Consider the following 19,390-nt stretch of genomic DNA (forward strand, 5'->3'; position numbering starts at 1 on the left):
ACCTGTCAGACTGTTCATCGAGTGTGCTTAAATAGCACACCCACACCAATGACTCCCTTGCTGTTCAAGATGAGCAAAAGCACTGCTAAGTATCCAGCCAGTTACATAACCTCATGTGTAGTGTATTTTCCCCAGATTGTCAATAGTTCTCCATCATTTTCCTGCAGAATATGTCATTGGGGGGTTAGTTTGACATGTAACGCAACTGCCTGCCTTCTCCAGAGACTGTAGATGGAGGCCATTCTGATTCTATTGTCTGCAATCATAATAGAAATGCTTCCAAATGTATACTTGGGGAAATGATCTGGCATGGACACCTTTTGTATTCTTTAGTTACAAAGTCTGTCACTGGAGCTCACACTGCTGACTTAGAGTTTGTTTTCCTAGGGCACAGGGTATTGGGGAAGACAGTTTGCTTTTAAAGTAGGAGAAAGGACTAAGTAAGCTCATAGACTGTCAGAGCTACAGCATACTATAGAGATTATAGCATGTCAATGTCCTTTTTTTGCAGGTGAGGAAACTGAGGCCCAAAGAGATAAAATAACTTACCTAGGGTCCCATAGCCAAACAAGGTCTTCTGGCTCCACATGCAGTGTTCTTTCCCATGACCTACTCGAATGATCAATGACCTTCTACATCTAAAGCTTTTATTATGAACCTACAGTTAGTACAAAGCACATTCAGTAGACCTGTGATCTCGCAGTCTAATCCCAAGAATGCACTGCTACAGAAGTTTCAAGATGTACATTAAACAAATGTAGCCATTAAGCAAGCAAGTTATGTTTACATTGGGCATCAGCAGTGCCGTGAAGTGCACTTAGTAATTTAAACGGAGGAAGATGATTTTGGCTGTGGTGTGTAGGATGAATCGGAAGGAGCAGGGACAGGTGGGAGGCAGTACAGAATGTCTATTTTGACAGCTTGGAAAGCAGCTTAGCAAATAGCCATTTATCTGGGAAGAATAAATGCTTGGGGTCATGAGTATGGGTGTGAAGTGGCCAGTATTTGATCGGCTTGACTGGCATACTATTGCAGAAACTGGGGCCACTTAATTTTATAGTATTTTTAAATTCTGAAGTTAACACCAAAAAGGGAGACTATTTCCAATGTATAAAGTAGAACAGAAAAAAGGTTATATGTGAACCAGTGAATCTATTACATATAGCTTGTTATAAAAAGTATATAATTCAACATGTTCCTTTCAGAGTTGTGTTATTTGCTTTAACTTTTTTTTGAACTTCCTCCTATTCTATGCATTTTTTAGAAGATGCTTCAATGTCCCCCTTTTCTTTCAGTTCTTTTTTGGGAAGGGGGGGGCACTACTTCAAGCTCCTTTCTTCTGTCCTCCCTAATTGTCTCTCTTTTACCCAAGAACCCTGAGGGTCTTCCCCTTCAGGCTGTTTATTTTTTTAATTAAAAGGGTCATCCCATGAGTAACTTAAAGAAGCCTATTCATTAAAGGGGTGTACCTTGCTAAAAGTAAGAATGTGATAAGACCTTAGCCTGAAAGGGCCAGGGTCTCCCAAGGCACCCTGGGCCATCTCCAATCGTCCTGATAAACGTCAGGCCACTGGACCCAGATGGTTCTGGAGGAGAAAGTAGGTTGGTGACCTTGCACAGCCCTCTTTCACTCAGATTAAAGATAGAAAAACACTAGCTTTTGTAGCAAATAAACATAGTCAAGCAAAACAAATCCACCCATTTGCCATGCCTGGAAATGTCTCATTCTACTCCTTTATCCCATCTCTCCTCTGTCAGGAAATAGGTGGCAGTCCTCTTCAGTCCTCAGGAGTCCTGACTAACCATTGAATCTTGCCGAGGTCATAAGTCTTTGAAGTTGTTTGTCTTTACGAGGTTGTTACATTGTAAAGTATAACCGTCAAAATGTTTCTCTGGGTCTGCTCACTTCATATCAGTTTATACAAGTCTTCCCAGGTTTCTGTAAGAAAGCAGAGCAAACTTTGGGACTCAGTGGGAGGACTTTTAATGATGATGTCCTGATATGAATACTATTTTTAGTTTTTGTTTTCATAACCTGGGAGTCAAGAGGCAGCATGGCATACTCATTCATTCAATCCACAACCGTCTATTAAGGCATTGTACTAGGAAGCAGGGATATGGTGTATATATGTGTGTGTGTGTGTGTGTATATATATATATATATATATATATATATATATATATATATATATATATATATGTGTGTGTGTATATATATATGTATGTATATATATGTGTGTGTATATATATATATGTATGTATATATGTGTGTGTGTATATATATATATATATATATATATATATCTCAAGAAGCTTACAGTTTATTACCATAGGAGAGAGGAAGGATGGTCTCAAGAGTCAGGAAGACTAGATAATCTAGCAAGACTTGTTTCTGACAATATTAGCTCCATGGCCATGGGTAAATTATTTAACTTCTCTGTGCCCCAAACATCTAAGACTACAAATGAATTGATAAACTCCATTAATGAGGAGATAGGCAGTTTTCACAGTAGGAGTTTCTTCCATTGATAAAATTGTAGGTCTGGACACAAAAAAATGGAAACAAAAAAATCCTAGGAATGCCTCATTTCATTCAGTTAACTCTCTGGGTGGGGTGTTATTTCAAGCCATAGAGATCTAGTGATTCTTAGGTGCCTGTGTATTCCCCTATAACAGGGTTCTCTGCGTTTCAGGTGTGGATGGCATTGCCCAGGCATATTCAGCTTGCCTACCCCATATTCGCTTCTATGGACCTACTAACTTCTCCCCCATCGTCAATCATGTAGCTCGTTTTGCTGCTCATGCTACAGAACAGCAGTCAGCCATGGTAAGCAATCAACTGCATACATTCTAATGTTAAGAAAGGTGGAGCCACGTTGGAAGGGGAGCTATCCTACCCAATGCCTTGTATCCCCATTTCCCTTCTTCACAGACTCACAGGGACAAGGGGAAGAGGGCACAAACCAAACTTGCAGTATTAGCCCAGGTGCCATGCAGTGAGGGCTTTAAGCTTTACATGCCATCTCTGAATGACTTGGTCTTACTGGCTAGATGGACCAGAGAAGCCAGAGCTGTGTTGTTAAACACTTCATTGTTAAACTATGACCAGTAGGGTCACTTGGCAGTAGAAGAATTGAAAATAGAGGCTCCAAGTTCCATCCCAATTTCCTATGTGAACAAGGACATTGGAGGCCAGCAGGGCAGGTATGCCTGTCTTTTCAACCACCTAATCACTGACGAGTTTGTGACTTTTGGCAAGTCACAACTTCTCCAGACCTCAGTTTCCTCATCTGTAAAATGAAGGGGTTGGACTAAATAACTTCTAAGCCATCAGTCAGCATGCAGGAGGTACGGCTACAAAGAATATAATCCCTACTTTAAATGGGTTTACATTCTAATGGGGGACACAAATACATATATAAAACGTACAGCATAAATATAAAGTGAAAAACATATAAAGAGAAATATAAATGAAGGAGTTGAGGAACACTATGGAGTAGATATAAGTAGATATAAGATATGGAGTGATTCAAGGCGTGTGTTACAGCCAGTGCAAAGGCACAGAGAAGGAAAATGGTGGGTCATATGTGAGGTACAGTGAGGCCAGTCTGGTTAGGTTGCAGTATTATTTAGGATATAAAAAGGAGAGTCATGCACTGGGGTTATGTTATAAAGGTCTTTCTATGCCAGACAAAGAAATTTATATTTGATTCTAGAGGCAATAGTCACTGTAGTTTATTGAGTAAAGGGATGTGTCAGACCTGCACTTCAGGAAAATTACTTTGGCCACCAAGTGTAGGATGAACTGGAGTGGGAGATAAATGAGGTAAGGAGTCCAACACTACAAGGCTATTGCAATGACCTTTTTAAAAAGGTGATGAGGGTCTGAACCAAGTAGGCAGCTATGTGAGTGGAGTGAAGGGGTTGGATTCCACAGATGTTGTGGCAGTAGAAATAGCAAGATTTGGCAACTGATTGTATATGGGAGTGTGGACTAGTGAGGACTCCAGGATACTGCCAGATTACAAACCTGGGAGGCTAGGAGAATTCATGGAAATACAAGATGTTTGGAAGAGGGGGAAATATTTGGAGGAGAAAATGAATGAGTTCAGTTTTGGATGTGTTGAGTTTATCTGCAGGACACAGTGTGAAATGGCCGGTAGGCAACTGGTAATACAGGACTAACGCTCAGGGGAGTCTGGAGCTAGACATATAGATTTAGAAATCCTTTGCATAAAGATGATAGTTAAAACCTGTGGGAGCTGATGAAGTCACTGAGTGTAGAAGGAAAAGACAAGAGGGCCTAGGACAGAGTCTCCAGGAATACTAACAGTTGGAGAAAATAATAATGAGCTAGTGAAGGAGACTGAGAAGGAATAGTCAGATGGGTAGGAAGGGAAATCAGGAGAGAATAGTCAGGAGATAGTAACCAGGAGGAGAGGCTAGTCAACAGTATCAAATGCAATAGATGAGACAAGAGGGATGAGGATTGAGAAAAGAACATTGGATTTAGCAATTCAGATTATCACTGGTAACTTTGGAGAGAGCTGTTTCCATTGGATGGTATTGGAGGCCAGACTGGAAAGGGTTAAGGTCGGAGAAGAAAAGTGGGGGCAGCAAATATAGATATCCTCTTTCAAGGAGTTTGGCTAAGGAAGGGAAGGGAGATAAAAGGACAATGGGTTAAAGGTGGAGCCTAGTGAAGGTTATTTAAGGATGAGAGAGATTTAGGCATGTTTGAAGGTATGAGGGAAAAAACGAGTAGGTAGGGAGAGGTTAAAGTTCCAGTGAGCCTTTGATGTGCCAAGGATGAGTTCGCTTTAGGTGTCCTAGCTAACAGCATGACTGTTTCTGTCTCCTTTCTAAGCAGGCCTAACTGCAGGCTCACAGGCTTATTCCTTAGTAGGGGCAGCTCACCACCACCCTCAAACACAGTATCAGCATGACTTGTTGATGGCAGCAATCAGCACTGCAGAATCCAATCTTGGATTGACTAGGTGTGGGATGCAACCAGATCAGCAATGTTTGGATAGGTGATTCCTTTAGGCAAGAGGGTTCTTAACATTTTTGTATGTGTCATAGATCCCTTTGGGAATTAGGTGAAACCTTCTCAAAATGTTTTTGATACGCAAAACACATAGGATTACAAAAGAAATCAATTTATTGAAATAGTTATCAAAACATTTTTTTTTAACACCAAGTTAATGCACACCAAGTTAACTTCTGCTCCAGGCCTCCTCTACCACTAGATAGTCTCCATTAATAAACCAGGTCCTGAAATATGGAATGGTAGTAGCATTCAGACCACACACTTTCACAAACATTGAAGATGAGGCTAGAATGGATCTTTAAAATCACCTAGTCCAATCCCCTTTTATTATAAATGGGGAAATTGAGGCCAAAAGAAGGGCAATCAGTCAGCAAGCACTTATTAAGTACTTATATGTGCTGGGTACTCTGCTAAGCTCTGAGGAAATAAAGAAAAACAAAAACAGCCCATACCCCAAAAGAGCTCACATTCTGGTGGAAGAGACAACATGTACATGCAGAGTATATGCAAGATGATCTCAGAGAAAAGGGGTCATTGAGTCAGTAAACATTTATTAATAGTACTATATGCCAAGCACTGTGGCAAAGTCCTGAGGATACAAAGAAAGGTAAAACTGTTCCTAATCTCAAGGAGCTCACAGTGTAATAGGGGAGACAATAGGCAAACAAACAACTATGTACGATCAAGCCACATAAAGGATAAATATGAAAGAATCAATGGTGGGAAGGCACTAGCAATAAGGAGGATCTGGAAAGACTTCCTGTAGAAGGTGGAATTTTAGCTGGAACTGGAAGGAATGTAGGAGACATAGATGAGGAGGGAGAGTATTCCAGTATTGGAAGACAGTCAATGAATGCCTGGGGAAGTGCGATGGAATATTTTGTGAAACAGCAAGGAAGCCAGTGTCTCTCAGAATATGTTGGGAATGAGGAAAAGGAAGTAAAAGAGACACTGGGAAATGTCTCCTAAAAAAGGTAGGATGTGAGCTGAGTCTTGAAGGAAGCTGGAGAATCTAAGAAGTAGAGCCAAGTGGAGAGAGTATTCCCAGCATGAAGGAAAACCGGTGCAAAGGTATTAAATTGGGAAATGGAGTATCATGTGTTGAGAAAGAGCAGGTAAACCCGTGTGATTAGATGAAGGGAGTAAAGTGTAAGAAGACTGCTCCTGGATATAATAGGGAGCCACTAGGATTTATCAAGTAGGGGATTGGGCGTGTTATAGTCAGACCTATAGCAGGTCTTTAGAAAAATCAGTTTGACAGCTGAGTGAAGGATGGATTGGAGTGGAGAGAGGCTTGAGACAGGGAGACAATAAGAAGACTATTGGAGATGAGGGCCAAGGATAGATCCTAAAAGGATCTATCAGTGGACATGATATGGATATGAGCCAGGAAAGAAGACTGAGAAGGAGCAGACAAACACACAGTGGGGAGAACCAGGAGAGAGCAGTATCATGAAAACCCAAGAAGAGGGTATTCAAGAGGAAAGGGTGATCAGCAGTTTCATATTTTGCAAAGAGATCCAAGAAAGATGAGGGCTGAGAAAAGGCCATTAGATCTGGCAATTAAGAGACATCAATAACTTTGAGAAGAGCTGGTTTAGTTAAATAATTTAGTTAAATAATGAAGTCAGAAGTCAGACTGCAGTGATAGTGCCAGAGGTAGAAGCTAGGTCTCCTGATTCTCAAGCCAAAGCTCTTTAATTACATTCATTAGATTTTTATTGATGCTTTTTGCTTCTTAAATTTTGCTATCCTTTGTTTTAATTTTACCTAAATTTCTTCCCCCCTCCTGGAGAGTCATCTCATATAATTTTTTAACAAAAGAATAAGAAAAAAATCAGCAAAGCAGACCAGTGCATAAGAGTCTAAAAATATGCAATGTTCCACACCTGTGGACCCAACTCTTTTGCAAAGGGGTGAAGGGGGGAAGTATCTTCTCATATCTGTTCTTCTTTGGAGCGATGCTTATTCTTTGTAATTTTGCAACACTGATTTTTATGGTGGTTGCTGTATTATTGTAATCATTGATCTCTTGGCTCTGCTTACCTCACTTTACATTAGTTCATGTAAGTTTTTCTATGCTTTTCTGTATCTGTTTTTTTAATTCAATTTTATTTTTAGTTCCAAATTTTCTTCCTCCCTTCACCCCCTCTGCCTATTCATCACATAGTCATCATTTCTTTTAGCACAGTAATATTACATTCATGTACCACAATTTGTTTAATCATCACCCAATTGATGAATATCTACTTTGTTCCCAATTCTTTGCTACCAAAAAAATGCTGCTATAAATATTTCAGTGTATATGGGGATTTTCTTTTTAATCAATGTCCTCTTTGGGGCACCTACCTCGTAGTATAATCTCTGGATCAGAAGGTCACATTCATTTCCAGCTATATTCCTTCTTACCCCTGCGACAAAGATCAACACACTAAAACAAAAACAAAAAAAGTCCAGCAAACGCAGCTAATAACACTGATTTATGATGGTATGAATGGTATTTAGTCCCCCTGTTTCTTCAGTTGTTTAGATTTAAATAAATGTATTATTTCAACGCAGAAAACATCCTAATTCCTTAAGCTTCCATCAGGTTTCTTTGTCCATCCATTTTCATTCACTTTTCCTGCCAGTGTGTACTCTCTTCTTCTAGATCTGATTTTTGAAATTTTTCATTATTTCATAAAGGTCTTTGCAGATTTCTTTATATTCCTTATTTATTTTAATTACATTATAGCATTCCAGTGTGCCTGTTTCTGTGCAACCTGGCAAATGCTTTTTTTAAAAATATCAAAATTAATGTGTTATGGATACTTAAAAAATCAGTCACTTTGCAATGGCACTTCCTCTTTCCCCCACACCTACATAGATTTCTTCCTCACAACAAAGAAATATAGGTAAGCAAAACAAACCAAACTAATACAGGTTATGCTTGTAACTATATACCTTATTCCACAAATACAGTCTATACCTTTCACCCAAGGGAAGGAGTTACGCTTCATTACAGATTGCCTCAAATTGACATCAGCCACTACATTATTCAGAGTTCTGCTGTCTTCCAAGATTGTTTTCCTTTACATCACTGTGGTTATTTATGATTTACCATCTAAAGTGTTCTAGTTTTGCTCACCTCACTCTTGCTTCAGTTAAGTTTCAAGATTCTCTGAAACCATCTCTTTCATCATTTCTCATGGCATAGTTATGTTCCAATATTCATGTAACATTCACATACCACAGTTTGTTCCCCATTTCCCAGTGGCTGGGCAATCACTGTATCCAGTCTTCTAGTAACTATACCCAAAAAGTGCTACTAAGGATATATGTTACATAGAAACATGGAGATCCAGAGCTTGGAAGGAACCTCAGAGACCATATAGCCCAGCTCTTTGATTTTACAGATAAGGAAACTGTGGCCCAGGAAAGTTAAATGACTTGCCCAAGGTTACTTTGGTATTAAATGTCAGAGGTGGGATATGAAGCTAGGTCTTCTGACTCCACAACCAGGGATCTTTTCAGTGCTCACCCTCATACAGGACTTTTCTGTCTTCAACTTCCTTGGGGTATGTACCACCTAGTAGGATGTGCATGCAGTTCAAAGGGTCTGAACAATTTGGTGACTTTTCTAATATAATTCCAAATTGTTATCCAGTATGGTTGGAGTATTTCACCAACAGTGCTTCCCACATCCCCTCCCGTCTTCATCATTTTAGTTTTTTGTCATTTTTGTTCATCTGAGAGATATGAGATGAAACCTCCCAACTGCCTCAATTTGCATTTCCCTTACACTTAGGGACTTCGGGGTGCTGTGGTTGCTAATGGCTTGCTTTTCTTCTTCTGAAAACTTATTGAATTTGAGTCATTTCTTCTCCCTCCCACATCCTTTTATCACTTTTATCTATGGAATAATCACTTTTGTTTTTATATATTTGTATCAATTCCCAATATGTTGCTAGCATTCATTTCACTATACCGTGCTGACTGAGTTTAGTTCATTCACATCTCCATGGGAATTTCAAAAGGGACTCAATGTGATTATGCTTATTTAATTATGCCTGGGGTCTTTACAGGTCAGAAAGGCTTGGAGGAGAAATGTCTGATGTAGATGTGGTGCTAATCTAGTAAAATGAGAAGAAGACTCAAAGCAGGGTCACTGTGTCCCAGGGAGCCCAAAGCATGTGGGGGTTTGGGGATGGGATATGGGTGAACAGAGAGGGTTTCAAGAGTCAACAGGTCTTAAGAGGCTGGGATAGTTAACCTCTAGGGACTCAGCCCATGCAGAGCTGAGCGTAACTCCCTAGATGAAGCCTTACAAATTGGCAACAACCAGTGACCATCTGTCAATGAGATGGCTCAGCTGCATCTGTTCTTGGGGCCTGCGGCAAGATGCCTGGTAGAACAGGGATGTTAGAAGGGGGTGGGATAGAAATCAGGGACATTCTCTTGTCTCCAGGCCCCTTCAAACCCTGCCCCACTTAATTTTCTTCCTGATCCCAGAAAGCTGGTTTTTTTTTCATCTTTCTCAAATGAGAATAACATCTCTGAAGCCTTCAGATGAGCTGTCCCTTTTATTACAGCCTGAGATCCAGCTCTGCTGTCATCACTAAGCAGTAGAGTCAGAGGTCTGGGGCCAGTTCAGCTCCCCTCAGCAGGTATTTTCCCAACTAGGGGAAGGAAGAGAATAAAGGAAGCACTTGATCTAAGCCACCCTGTGGTGGAATATAAAGAGCTCAGCCTCAGGATGCTTCCAGTCCAGCTGCTCCACTGACTGATCCATACCTGGATCATTGAATTTTATCATTGACTAAGATACAGTGAATACACCAGAACTAGACTACAAATTATGTTTGATAATTCAAGAGGTACTTTTAGATATTTCATGGCCTCAGAGTCTTCATCACAAGCATCAATTCTCATTGTGCTGATAAAGCTAGTGAATAGTACTTACAACAGCGTTGGGTACACATAGTAGGTGCTCAATTAACATTTGTTGATTGGATGAATAAGTGAATTATCAAATATATGAATTGGTGATTGAGTGAACAGCTTAAAGGGGATTGTTGAATTGACTGAATGAATAGTTTTGGTTAACAGAATGCTGGGTAATAATTATATTGCCTCCATCTCTTTGAGATCTGTGTATATATACACATACAATGCATGTATGTACATAAATAGAGAACATCTGGTTGGCCTCCTGAAGAACACTTTGTAAACCTTAAAGTGAGCTAATAATAGGGTAATTTGCATTATTCTTCTTATACTCAGCTGTGTTTTGAGACAAACACTCTCAAAACACTTACTTAATGACCACAGGCCCCCTGCTGAGCATCCTGGCACCATAGCCTGCCTAAACTAAATACCTACACAAAGGCACTCTATATGAGTAAATGCTTGTTGAATTTAATTGTACAATATTGCGTTCTGAAGCAATCCAGCATATATGGCAGCAAGAAAGCCTTGGTCTCCTTCCATTTAACTCTAATGATATAAGCAGTTTGGTGCTATGGACTTGGAGGAAAAGGTGAGGAACCTGCAGCCTCAAGACCACATGTGGTGGCCCTCTTAAGTCCTCAAGTGTGGCCCTTTGACTGATTCCAAACTTCACACAACAAATTCTTTTATTAAAGGGGTTTGTTCTGTGAAGTCTGGATTCAAAGGTAATGTCAGTGGGTCGGCACTTGTGAGGGGAATGGGAAAGGCCTTCTGTAAAAGGTGGTATCAGAACCGAGTGTTGTAAATAAAACTAGGAAGTAAAGGTAAGGAGGGAAAGTATTTCAGACATGAGAGAGGCAGCCAACCTGTAGGAAAAATGGAGTGTCTTGTAAGGAAGAGCAAGAAGGCCAGCGTCACTGGATTGTAAGGTATCTTGAGAGAAGTATCAGACTGGAAAGGAGTGAAAGGCTCAGATTGTGGAGGGTTTTTAAAGTTTTAAAATAAACTGGAGTTTATTGGTGGGGGGAAATGAATGACATTAGGAAAATCACTGAGAGCTAAGCAGAGGCTGATTTGGATATTTGAAAGGCAGGGAGGTCAATTAGAAGGCTGTTGTAATAGTTTAGGTAAGAGGTGCAGAGGGCCTCTATGGGAGTACTGGTTGTGTGAATGGAGAGAAGGGTCTCTATAGGAAAAATATTGTGAAGGTAAAAAAAGATTTTTGGCAACTGATCTCAAATGTGGAGAGAGAGGAGTCAAGAATAACACTACAATTGAAAACCTGGGTAAGATGGTTGTGCCCTCAAGAACAGTAGGAAAGTTGGCAGGGGGGAATCAATTATGTTTTATTATTTTATCTATTTCCTCCTTGGTCAAAAGAGTTAATAGAAATGAAGTCTGTTTACTACTTTGCAAGAGTGAAAAAATTATAACCTCTAATTGGAATCAAACCTTGGGTTTATGGGCTCTCCCATATCAGTCTTCAGCAGCTACAACCCTTCATCCCCCTGCTAGATGCTTAAGTAGCTGTGATTGGAGCCAGGCCAGATTCAGCTCTGCAGCTGCCTAGGAGAAGCTATCCTTACTAGCTGCAGCTGCTAAGAGAACATCCATGAAGTATGGTATGTATGCGGAGAAATTCAAATAGCTCTATGATGATTCAACTTAGACCCAGTGAGAGAAAATACCTAGAGGCTGTTGTTAGAGTCAGTTGTTTCAGTCGTGCGATTCCATTTGGGGTTTTTTTGGCAAAAACAAATGGCACAGTAGTTTGCTATTTCCTTCTACAGATGAGGAAACTGAGGCAAATAGGGTTAAGTGACTTGCCTAGCATCACACAGCTAGTAAGTGTCAGAGGGAGGATTTGAACTCCGGGAGATGAGTCTTCCTGACTCTAGATCCACTCTATCCATTGCACTACATAGTTTGCCCTGCCTAGAAGCTGAGACTCCCCTGATTCTGGATTCTGTGAATCTGAGGCAGACCTCCTCTTTTCTCTAAAAACAGCTGTTTTGCCCATTCTCTGCTACCACAGGAATAAGCATGCTCATATTCCTTTTGTTAAATAGGATTTTTTTTTTTTACCATTTTGAAGAAGGGTATCTCTGTGCAATCTTATAGGGTCACAAAGGTCCTATGACCTTTCTGGTGCATACAAGAGCAGACACCTAGGTTAGAGGAAGGTCATCCTATCTCATCGAAACTCTGTTGTCCAGCCAAACCGGTCTTGCTCTTCCTCACACATCGTAATTATTGTCCCCACACCCCCTTACCTGAAATGCACTCCCCTCCTCATCTCTCACTTTTAGCAGTCTCTGTTTCCTTCAAAACTCTGCTCAAGTATTACCATTTTTGTCAGAAGCCTAGCCTTATCTCTCCCAGCTGCTAGTGTCCTTCCCCTACTCATTGCCTTGAATGTATTCATATGGACCTATTTGGGTGCATATTGTTACCTCTCTCTTTTCTTTTATCTTTATATCTCTGGATCTTTCATAGTGCCTGGCACATAAGTCACCTAAAGATCATCATAACTCATTTATTAGCACTTTACATATATTTTAAACAACAGCCCTATGAAGTAGTACAATCATTATTATCCCTATTTCATAAATGAGGAAACTGATGTTCAGAGGGGTGAATAATAATAATAGCTAGTATTTAGATAGCCCTTTAAGGGTTGCATAGTGCTTTATAAATATTATCTCATGATCCTCATGAAAGGTAGATGCTTTTATTATTCCCATTTTAGAGATGAGGAAACTGAGTCAGAGGTTAAGTGACTTGCTCAGAGTCACACAATTAATAAGCTTCTGAGGCTGGATTTGAACTCGGGCTTTCCTGACTCCAAGTCCAGTGCTCTACCCACTGGCTAGCTGTCTCTTAAGGTAAAATGACTTGCCCATAGCCACACAGCTAATGAACATGACAGACAGGACTCAAACCCAAGTCTCTCCTGACTCCACATTCAACTTGACTATGCTTCCTCGAAAGGCAGGCTGTTTCTGGTTTTCTCCAGCGTGGGGTGTTTTCCTTGATTTGCCTCAATTATCCACATGTGGGTAATACATAGCCACTAATAAATCCTTAGCCAACCTCCATTCAGCACCACTTTAGGCTCCTCTGCCATCAGCTAAGAGGCCACCGGGTGGCCCAGTAGATAGAATTCATCAGGAAGACTCAGCTTCTGGGTTCAAATCCAGCCTCTGAGAGTTACTTGCTGTGTGACCCTGGGCAAGTCATTTAACTCTGTTTGCCTTGGTTTCTCCTCTGTAAAATGAGCTGGAGGAAAAAAAAGGCAAATCACTCCAAGAAAACCCAAATGGAGTCACAGAGAGTTGGACATGACTGAAAACAACTGATAAACAAAGTATAGGCTAATATGTTTATAGGGAAAGGGATCCAAGTGAAGTGTGGTAGAATGGAAGGAACAAAGTACTAAAAGTCAGATCTGAGTTTGAGTCCTAGCTGTGCCACTAATTTGTTGAACTTAAGAAAGTCACTTCATGCTTTAAGTTCTTAATTTCCTCCTCTGAAAAATAAGATGAATCTGATGGTCTCTCCCAGCTCTGAAATTCTGTAGAGCTATTTAAAATCTAAACTAAATGTCCAGAAGTTAAAAAATTGTGTGTTTGTGTATATTACATACAAATACACAAACATGAATGATTTTCAGATTATCTACTGCTTAAATTACCCACCCTATTTTGGACTCTCTAATGTTTTGAAATTTCTGTTCCCTTCCACCAGCGCTGGTAATTACAAGTTGGCTGAGCTGGCCTACTTTCTGTCCTCCCAAACATGCCTTGTGCTCTCCCACCTCTGTGCTTTAGTTTGTCTGGTTTTCTATAATACCTCTTTATGAAATTCCTCTCCATTAAAAAAATGACACAAGAGACTTCCCAACCCCCAAAGTGTGTTTCCTGAAAACAATTAAGCAACATTTAACAGCAGTTGTGATTTCATGTCACTTTCCATATGTAAATATCTTACTGATAGCAGCAAGGAAGGATGTGGCATAATTTTTGAGAGTAGAACCCTCTGACTCAGTGACTTGCATGACAATGATTTTGCCCTTTGCCCTAAAAATATCACAATTATATACATATAAAATCTGTACTGTTTGTATGTACATATCCTTTAATGTACAACTCTAAAGCCAAAAACTTTTGAGAAGTTCCAGCCCTACCCCTGAGACTAGACTCTACTAGACTTGTAAGAATCCTTGAAGATAGAGACTACATCTTATTCAAACTGTACTGCACCTAGTAAAATGTTTTACACATATGTGCTTAATAGATGTTTATTGAACAGGAGTTAATGAAGCGAACTGGTGACAGTCCTGACATCAGTAGCAAGAGTCTTAGTTTGACCATTCTAAATGTATCAGGATTGGTTGAATTTTTGAGATCTCTTTGCCTGGGAAGGACCACCAGTCGTTGGTGGTGGCCTAGCTTCCTGGAGCTGAAAATCATCATGGTGTAATGGAAAAAGCAATGACTGTAGAATCAGAAGACCTGGGTTCAAGTCCAGACCCTTCTCCTTGTTTGGCTTTGGGCAGATCACCCCAGATTCCATGATCCTCCGGAAGCTCGTTCTAGCTCTACATCCACAGTCCTGCGGCCCAAGTTCTCACTCGTTCTCAGGACAGTGAAAATGGTCCTCCTTGTCCTTGCTGAGCAGCTCCTTAAAGAAGCTACTTTCTTTGCCTAAAACTTTATCATCCTGTGGCAGGCAAATGTGAATTAGCTTTTTAAAGATAAAGAGTCCTGAGAAAAAAGGACTTAGAAGGGGTAACTGGAAAGGTTTGTTTGTTTGTTTTAGGGAAATCTAGGCTGGAACCTTGGGGGTCATTTAGCCCAACCCCCCATTTTATCGATGGGGAAACCAGGCCTAGGTCAGTCTCTTCTCCTTTCAGATCCAGCCTTGCCTATTACAGATGTCCTGGAAGTAGAAGCAGCATGGGACAGCGGAAAGATCACAGGACTCAAGTCCTGGCTCTTCCCCTCAATTAGCTGTGTAAACTTGGGCAAGTCATTTCCCCTTAAAACCCTAGCTAAAAGTAGGAATAATAATTTATAGGTGTGCTACCTACCTCGTAAGAATCAAATGAGACCCTACATATAGTGAAGTGTTTTGCATAATGCAGTATAAATGAGACATCATTCAGATTTGAAGAGAAAATGGCAAAGAAGTAGCAGTTTGGGCTCAGGAAGGAGCTGAGAGAGGGAACTACTCCATTCAGTCCTTTTCTGAGGCTGGGGGCAGCAGGAATTATGGGTACCTTCTCCATAGCAACAGGTCTTAACCATCACAAAGTCAGGCTGCAGCTGCTTCAAGGGCCTTCCTTGAAAGAGAAATCCGCATGAGAAAAGATGAGCCTTGAAAGGGAAGCAGGATGGAACAGGCCACAGCCCTGGTGCCCCTGGTGGATCTGGTTTGGGGGTTCGCATCCATTCCTGGGAATATGGAGAAAAGTGGGCTGTTGAGGAAAAGCTTAGAATCAGTTTTCAGTCTGGCAGGGGACTCCTGACCTCATTTTACCGAGTTTCATAGATTTATAACTAGAAGAAGCCTAATTAGAGGTCACCTCATTCAGCTTCATTTTACAGATGTAGAAACTGAGTGTCTTAAAAATTAAGGAAGGAAGATGAACACCAAAGAAGAGGAGGAGTTGCCCAACTTAGTCAAAGCTGAGATAAACCTGATGCTTCCTGTCCCAGAATTCACCCCTATCTATTTGGGATTTAGAGAACAGAATTTTGGATAAGTCCAAGAAAACAAATGGTCCGCCTCCTGGCAGGATTATACCTAACCTATTCTCAATAAAAACTGTGTGTGCCCTGTTCTCTAAGGAAAAAAGGGCTCCCCCAGGCTGCTTATGGATAAATTGCATCAAGCCCTTGCTAGCCACAAATATTTTCTTGTCCAACCTAAGTCCTCCTTGCTGCACTTATCTTACACCTTCGTCTTTCCAAATAAAACAGTTCTTGGTTTGACTTGCTGTATTTTCTTCTGGGGTCTTGGAGCTAGAGAATGTCAGAGTAAGGGCACAGTCTACATTGAAACCAAGTAGAAGGAAAATGGAACCCCTAAGTTGTCTGACTCAAGTCTTGTGGTGGACAGGTAGGTAGACATTATATTCAATATCCCCCCAACATGTACATTTTTAGGCCAGCTGATTACATTTCTCCAATATGCCTCTTTCTCTCTTCTGACACTGCCATCACTCTGGTGTAGGTCCTCATTACTCCTTCCTCGACTATTGCAATAACCTGCTAGAGGGTCTGCCTGCCTCAAATTCCAGTTCGATGCATCAGACACCAAAATGATTTTCCTAAATTGAAGTTGCAGAGCAAGTAGTCACTCTGCTACTCAGTAAACTCTAATGGCTCCCTTTTGCCTCCAGGATCAAATACAAAATCCTGTTTGGTGTTGAAAAACCTTCATAATCTAGCCTCCTTCCTACATACTGCTTGATCCAGTGACACAAACACAAACAAGACACTTCATCTCTTAGTAGCTTCTCTGGCTGTCCCCCATGTCTAGAACATTCCTTTCTCATGTCGTCCTCCTTTAAGACCCAAGTAAAATTTCATCTTCTGTGGGAAGCCTTTCCCAACCTCTCAATTCTAGTGCTTTCCTTCTGTTGATTATTTCTTATTATCTTGAGGATAGCTTGTTGGTATAGATCTGTTTACAAGTTATCTCCCCAACAGATTGTGAGCTCCTTTAGGGCAGTGACTGTCTTTTGCCTCTTAGCATAGGCCTTTTCTTGGTCTCATTCTTGCTTTCCTCTCTGCAGCATTTGATGCTGACCACACAATCTTTTCTGGGTTTTTGTGACACTGCTCCACTCTAGTTCATCTTTTATCTCTTTTTCTGTTCCTTCTCAATCCCATTTCATGGATCATCATTCATATCTCACCCCTAAGGCTCTCTATACTGGGCCCTCTTTTCCTCTCTACATATTTCTCTTTGATGAACTCATCAGTTCCCATGAGTTCAAATATCTCTATGCGGATTAGTCCCACATCTATATCAAGTCCTAATCTCTCTCCTAAGCTCCAGTCCTGTTATTATGAACTCTCCATTAGATATTTCCAACTAGATGTCTCATAGGCATCTAGTCCAGCATTGTCCAAAACAGAACTCGCCTTTCCTCTAAATCCATCCCTCTTCTCTATTTCTGTTGAGGGCATCAATCAGTTACCAAATCTTATCATTTCTACCTTCACACCATCTCTCCTATTCATTTTCTTGCCTTCACTCACAGTCCATCACACTATTTAGGCTCTCTTTGTTTCTCCCCTGGAAGAGGTGAATAAACAAGAGCTTATTCACTGATCTCCCTGCCTTGAGTGTCTCCCCACTCCAGTTCATTCTCCATCCAGCCGCCAAAAAGATTTTCCTAAAGTGCAGGCTTGGCTGTATCAGTAAACTCCAGTGGTTCCCTATCATCCTTTAGATCAAACTCCTCTAGCATCCAAAGCTCTTCACAACTTACCCTCTTCTTACCTTTTCACTCTTATATACTGCTCCCCTTGTTGTACTTGACAGCCCAGCCAACAGCCTTTTAAGGTTCCTCATACAACGCTGCCTCTCCCAACTCCAAGCTTCTTGAAACCCCTTTACTTTAGTTTCCCCTTAAAGACTCAGCTCAAGTGTCACCTTCTTCTTCTTGTTCTCTCAATTACCAGTAATTTTTCCCACTCCCAAATTAACTGCCCTCCACACACACATTTTATTTTCCCAAATAGAATGTAAGCTCCTCGATGGCAGGGCTTGGCTCACTTCTGCCTCTGCGTCCCTGGTGCCTGGCACATGGTATATGTTTAATAAATGCTTGATTGCTAGGAAAATACTAACAACTGGAGGGATCAGCCAAGGCTTCATGGAGGAGATATCATCTGAGCTTTGAAAGATAAGCATTGTAACATTTTAAATGGACAAAAATTAGTGATAAACCGTGGGGCTCAGGGTATAGGTGCTGTGGAAAATAATAAAAAAGAACTGTATGCTCTAGAATAGTCAGAAAGTAGACTTTGAGTGATAAGTAGCACTTAGCTCAATAGAAAAGAAAAAAGGGTATTCCAGCTTGGGTGATGTACAGTTATCCTACCTGCAGTGAACAAAAGCAAGAGGTGGCAATGAGTTTGGCTGTGGGAGGAATTGGATCATATTTCTCAGCAACTGCAGAAGCCATGAAAATGCCACTACCTCCAGATTTTGAGTAGGAAGAAGGGATAAGGATCTGGGAACAATGAACTGTCACCTCATTCCTCTACCCATCTTCCTTGCAGCAATATTTCATCCTCCTCATCATCACCGATGGAGTTATCAGCGATATGGACGAGACCCGTCATGCAGTGGTACAGGCTTCCAAGCTGCCCATGTCCATCATCATTGTGGGTGTGGGCAATGCTGACTTTGCTGCCATGGAGTTCTTGGATGGTGATACTCGTGCTCTGCGTTCCCACACTGGCGAGGAGGCAGCCCGAGACATTGTGCAGTTTGTGCCCTTTCGGGAATTCCGCAATGTGAGCCTTGGGTGAGGGGAATCTGGGAAGGAAGAGGGGCGCCAAGGCAAAAAATACGTGTATAGAAAATAAGATTCAGACATCAACACTGAACTGTCTATAAAACAGAGCAGTAGGTGTAAAGCCAGGATGAGCTGGGTTCAAATCCCTTCTCAAATAATTACTAGGTATGTGACCCTGAGCAAGTTACTTAACTGCTCAGGCCAAGGTTCTTCATCTGGAAAATAGTATATCACCTAACTCGCAGGATTATGAGGATCAAATGAGATAATATATGTGAATTGCTTTATAAGCCTTAAAGTATATGTAATTTTAACTATCGTCATTACTAGACTATTACTAGACTCCCTTCTTGCTCTGAAGTTCCATGATTCTATTTGGTCCAGTTACAGAATGTTACCCCTGGAACAGTCCTAAAACTTAAGAGTCCATAAACTAACCTCATTATATAGATGAGGAAACATGGCCTCACAGAAGCAGAGAGACTTGATTCAAATCATTCAGCTAATCGTTGACTAAGCTGGGGCTAGAACCCAGGACTCTTTGACCTTTAGGAAATAATGATCTTATTGATTACTCTGTCAGTCATAGAATCATTGACTGCAGAACTAAAACAGAACCTTAGACTATCTAGTCCAACTCCCTCAATTTATACATGAGAAAACTGAGGCCAAGAGGGGCAGGGTAATTTAGGTGCCCAAGGCACATAATTTTTTTTACACAGGCAGCATTGTGGTATTACTGTGTATCTCGCCCTGTGCTTAGGAGGCCTTGGTTGATAAAAAGAAATATTAGACAGCTTAGTTTCAGCTGTAGGAACTAAAGTATAACCTTGTGAAACAATTAGATAATACATATAACAACACAAGTATTT

At 40.8% G+C, this 19,390-nt stretch overlaps 1 protein-coding gene across 3 annotated transcripts in view; it reads left to right on the forward strand.

Annotated features, from left to right (window-relative positions):
* The window catches only part of CPNE2 (copine 2), a 91,931-nt gene that overhangs the window by 70,009 nt on the left and 2,532 nt on the right, over positions 1-19,390 (forward strand). For all 3 annotated transcript variants that reach the window (XM_072632315.1, XM_072632316.1, XM_072632317.1), the window contains 2 exons: positions 2,694-2,827; positions 18,280-18,516. In XM_072632315.1, coding sequence (XP_072488416.1) covers positions 2,694-2,827; positions 18,280-18,516 — 371 coding nt within the window. The remainder of the gene's footprint in view (positions 1-2,693; positions 2,828-18,279; positions 18,517-19,390) is intronic.

This window comes from Notamacropus eugenii, chromosome 1, assembly GCF_028372415.1.
Source record: "Notamacropus eugenii isolate mMacEug1 chromosome 1, mMacEug1.pri_v2, whole genome shotgun sequence".
In the NCBI taxonomy this organism is placed as follows: domain Eukaryota; kingdom Metazoa; phylum Chordata; class Mammalia; order Diprotodontia; family Macropodidae; genus Notamacropus; species Notamacropus eugenii.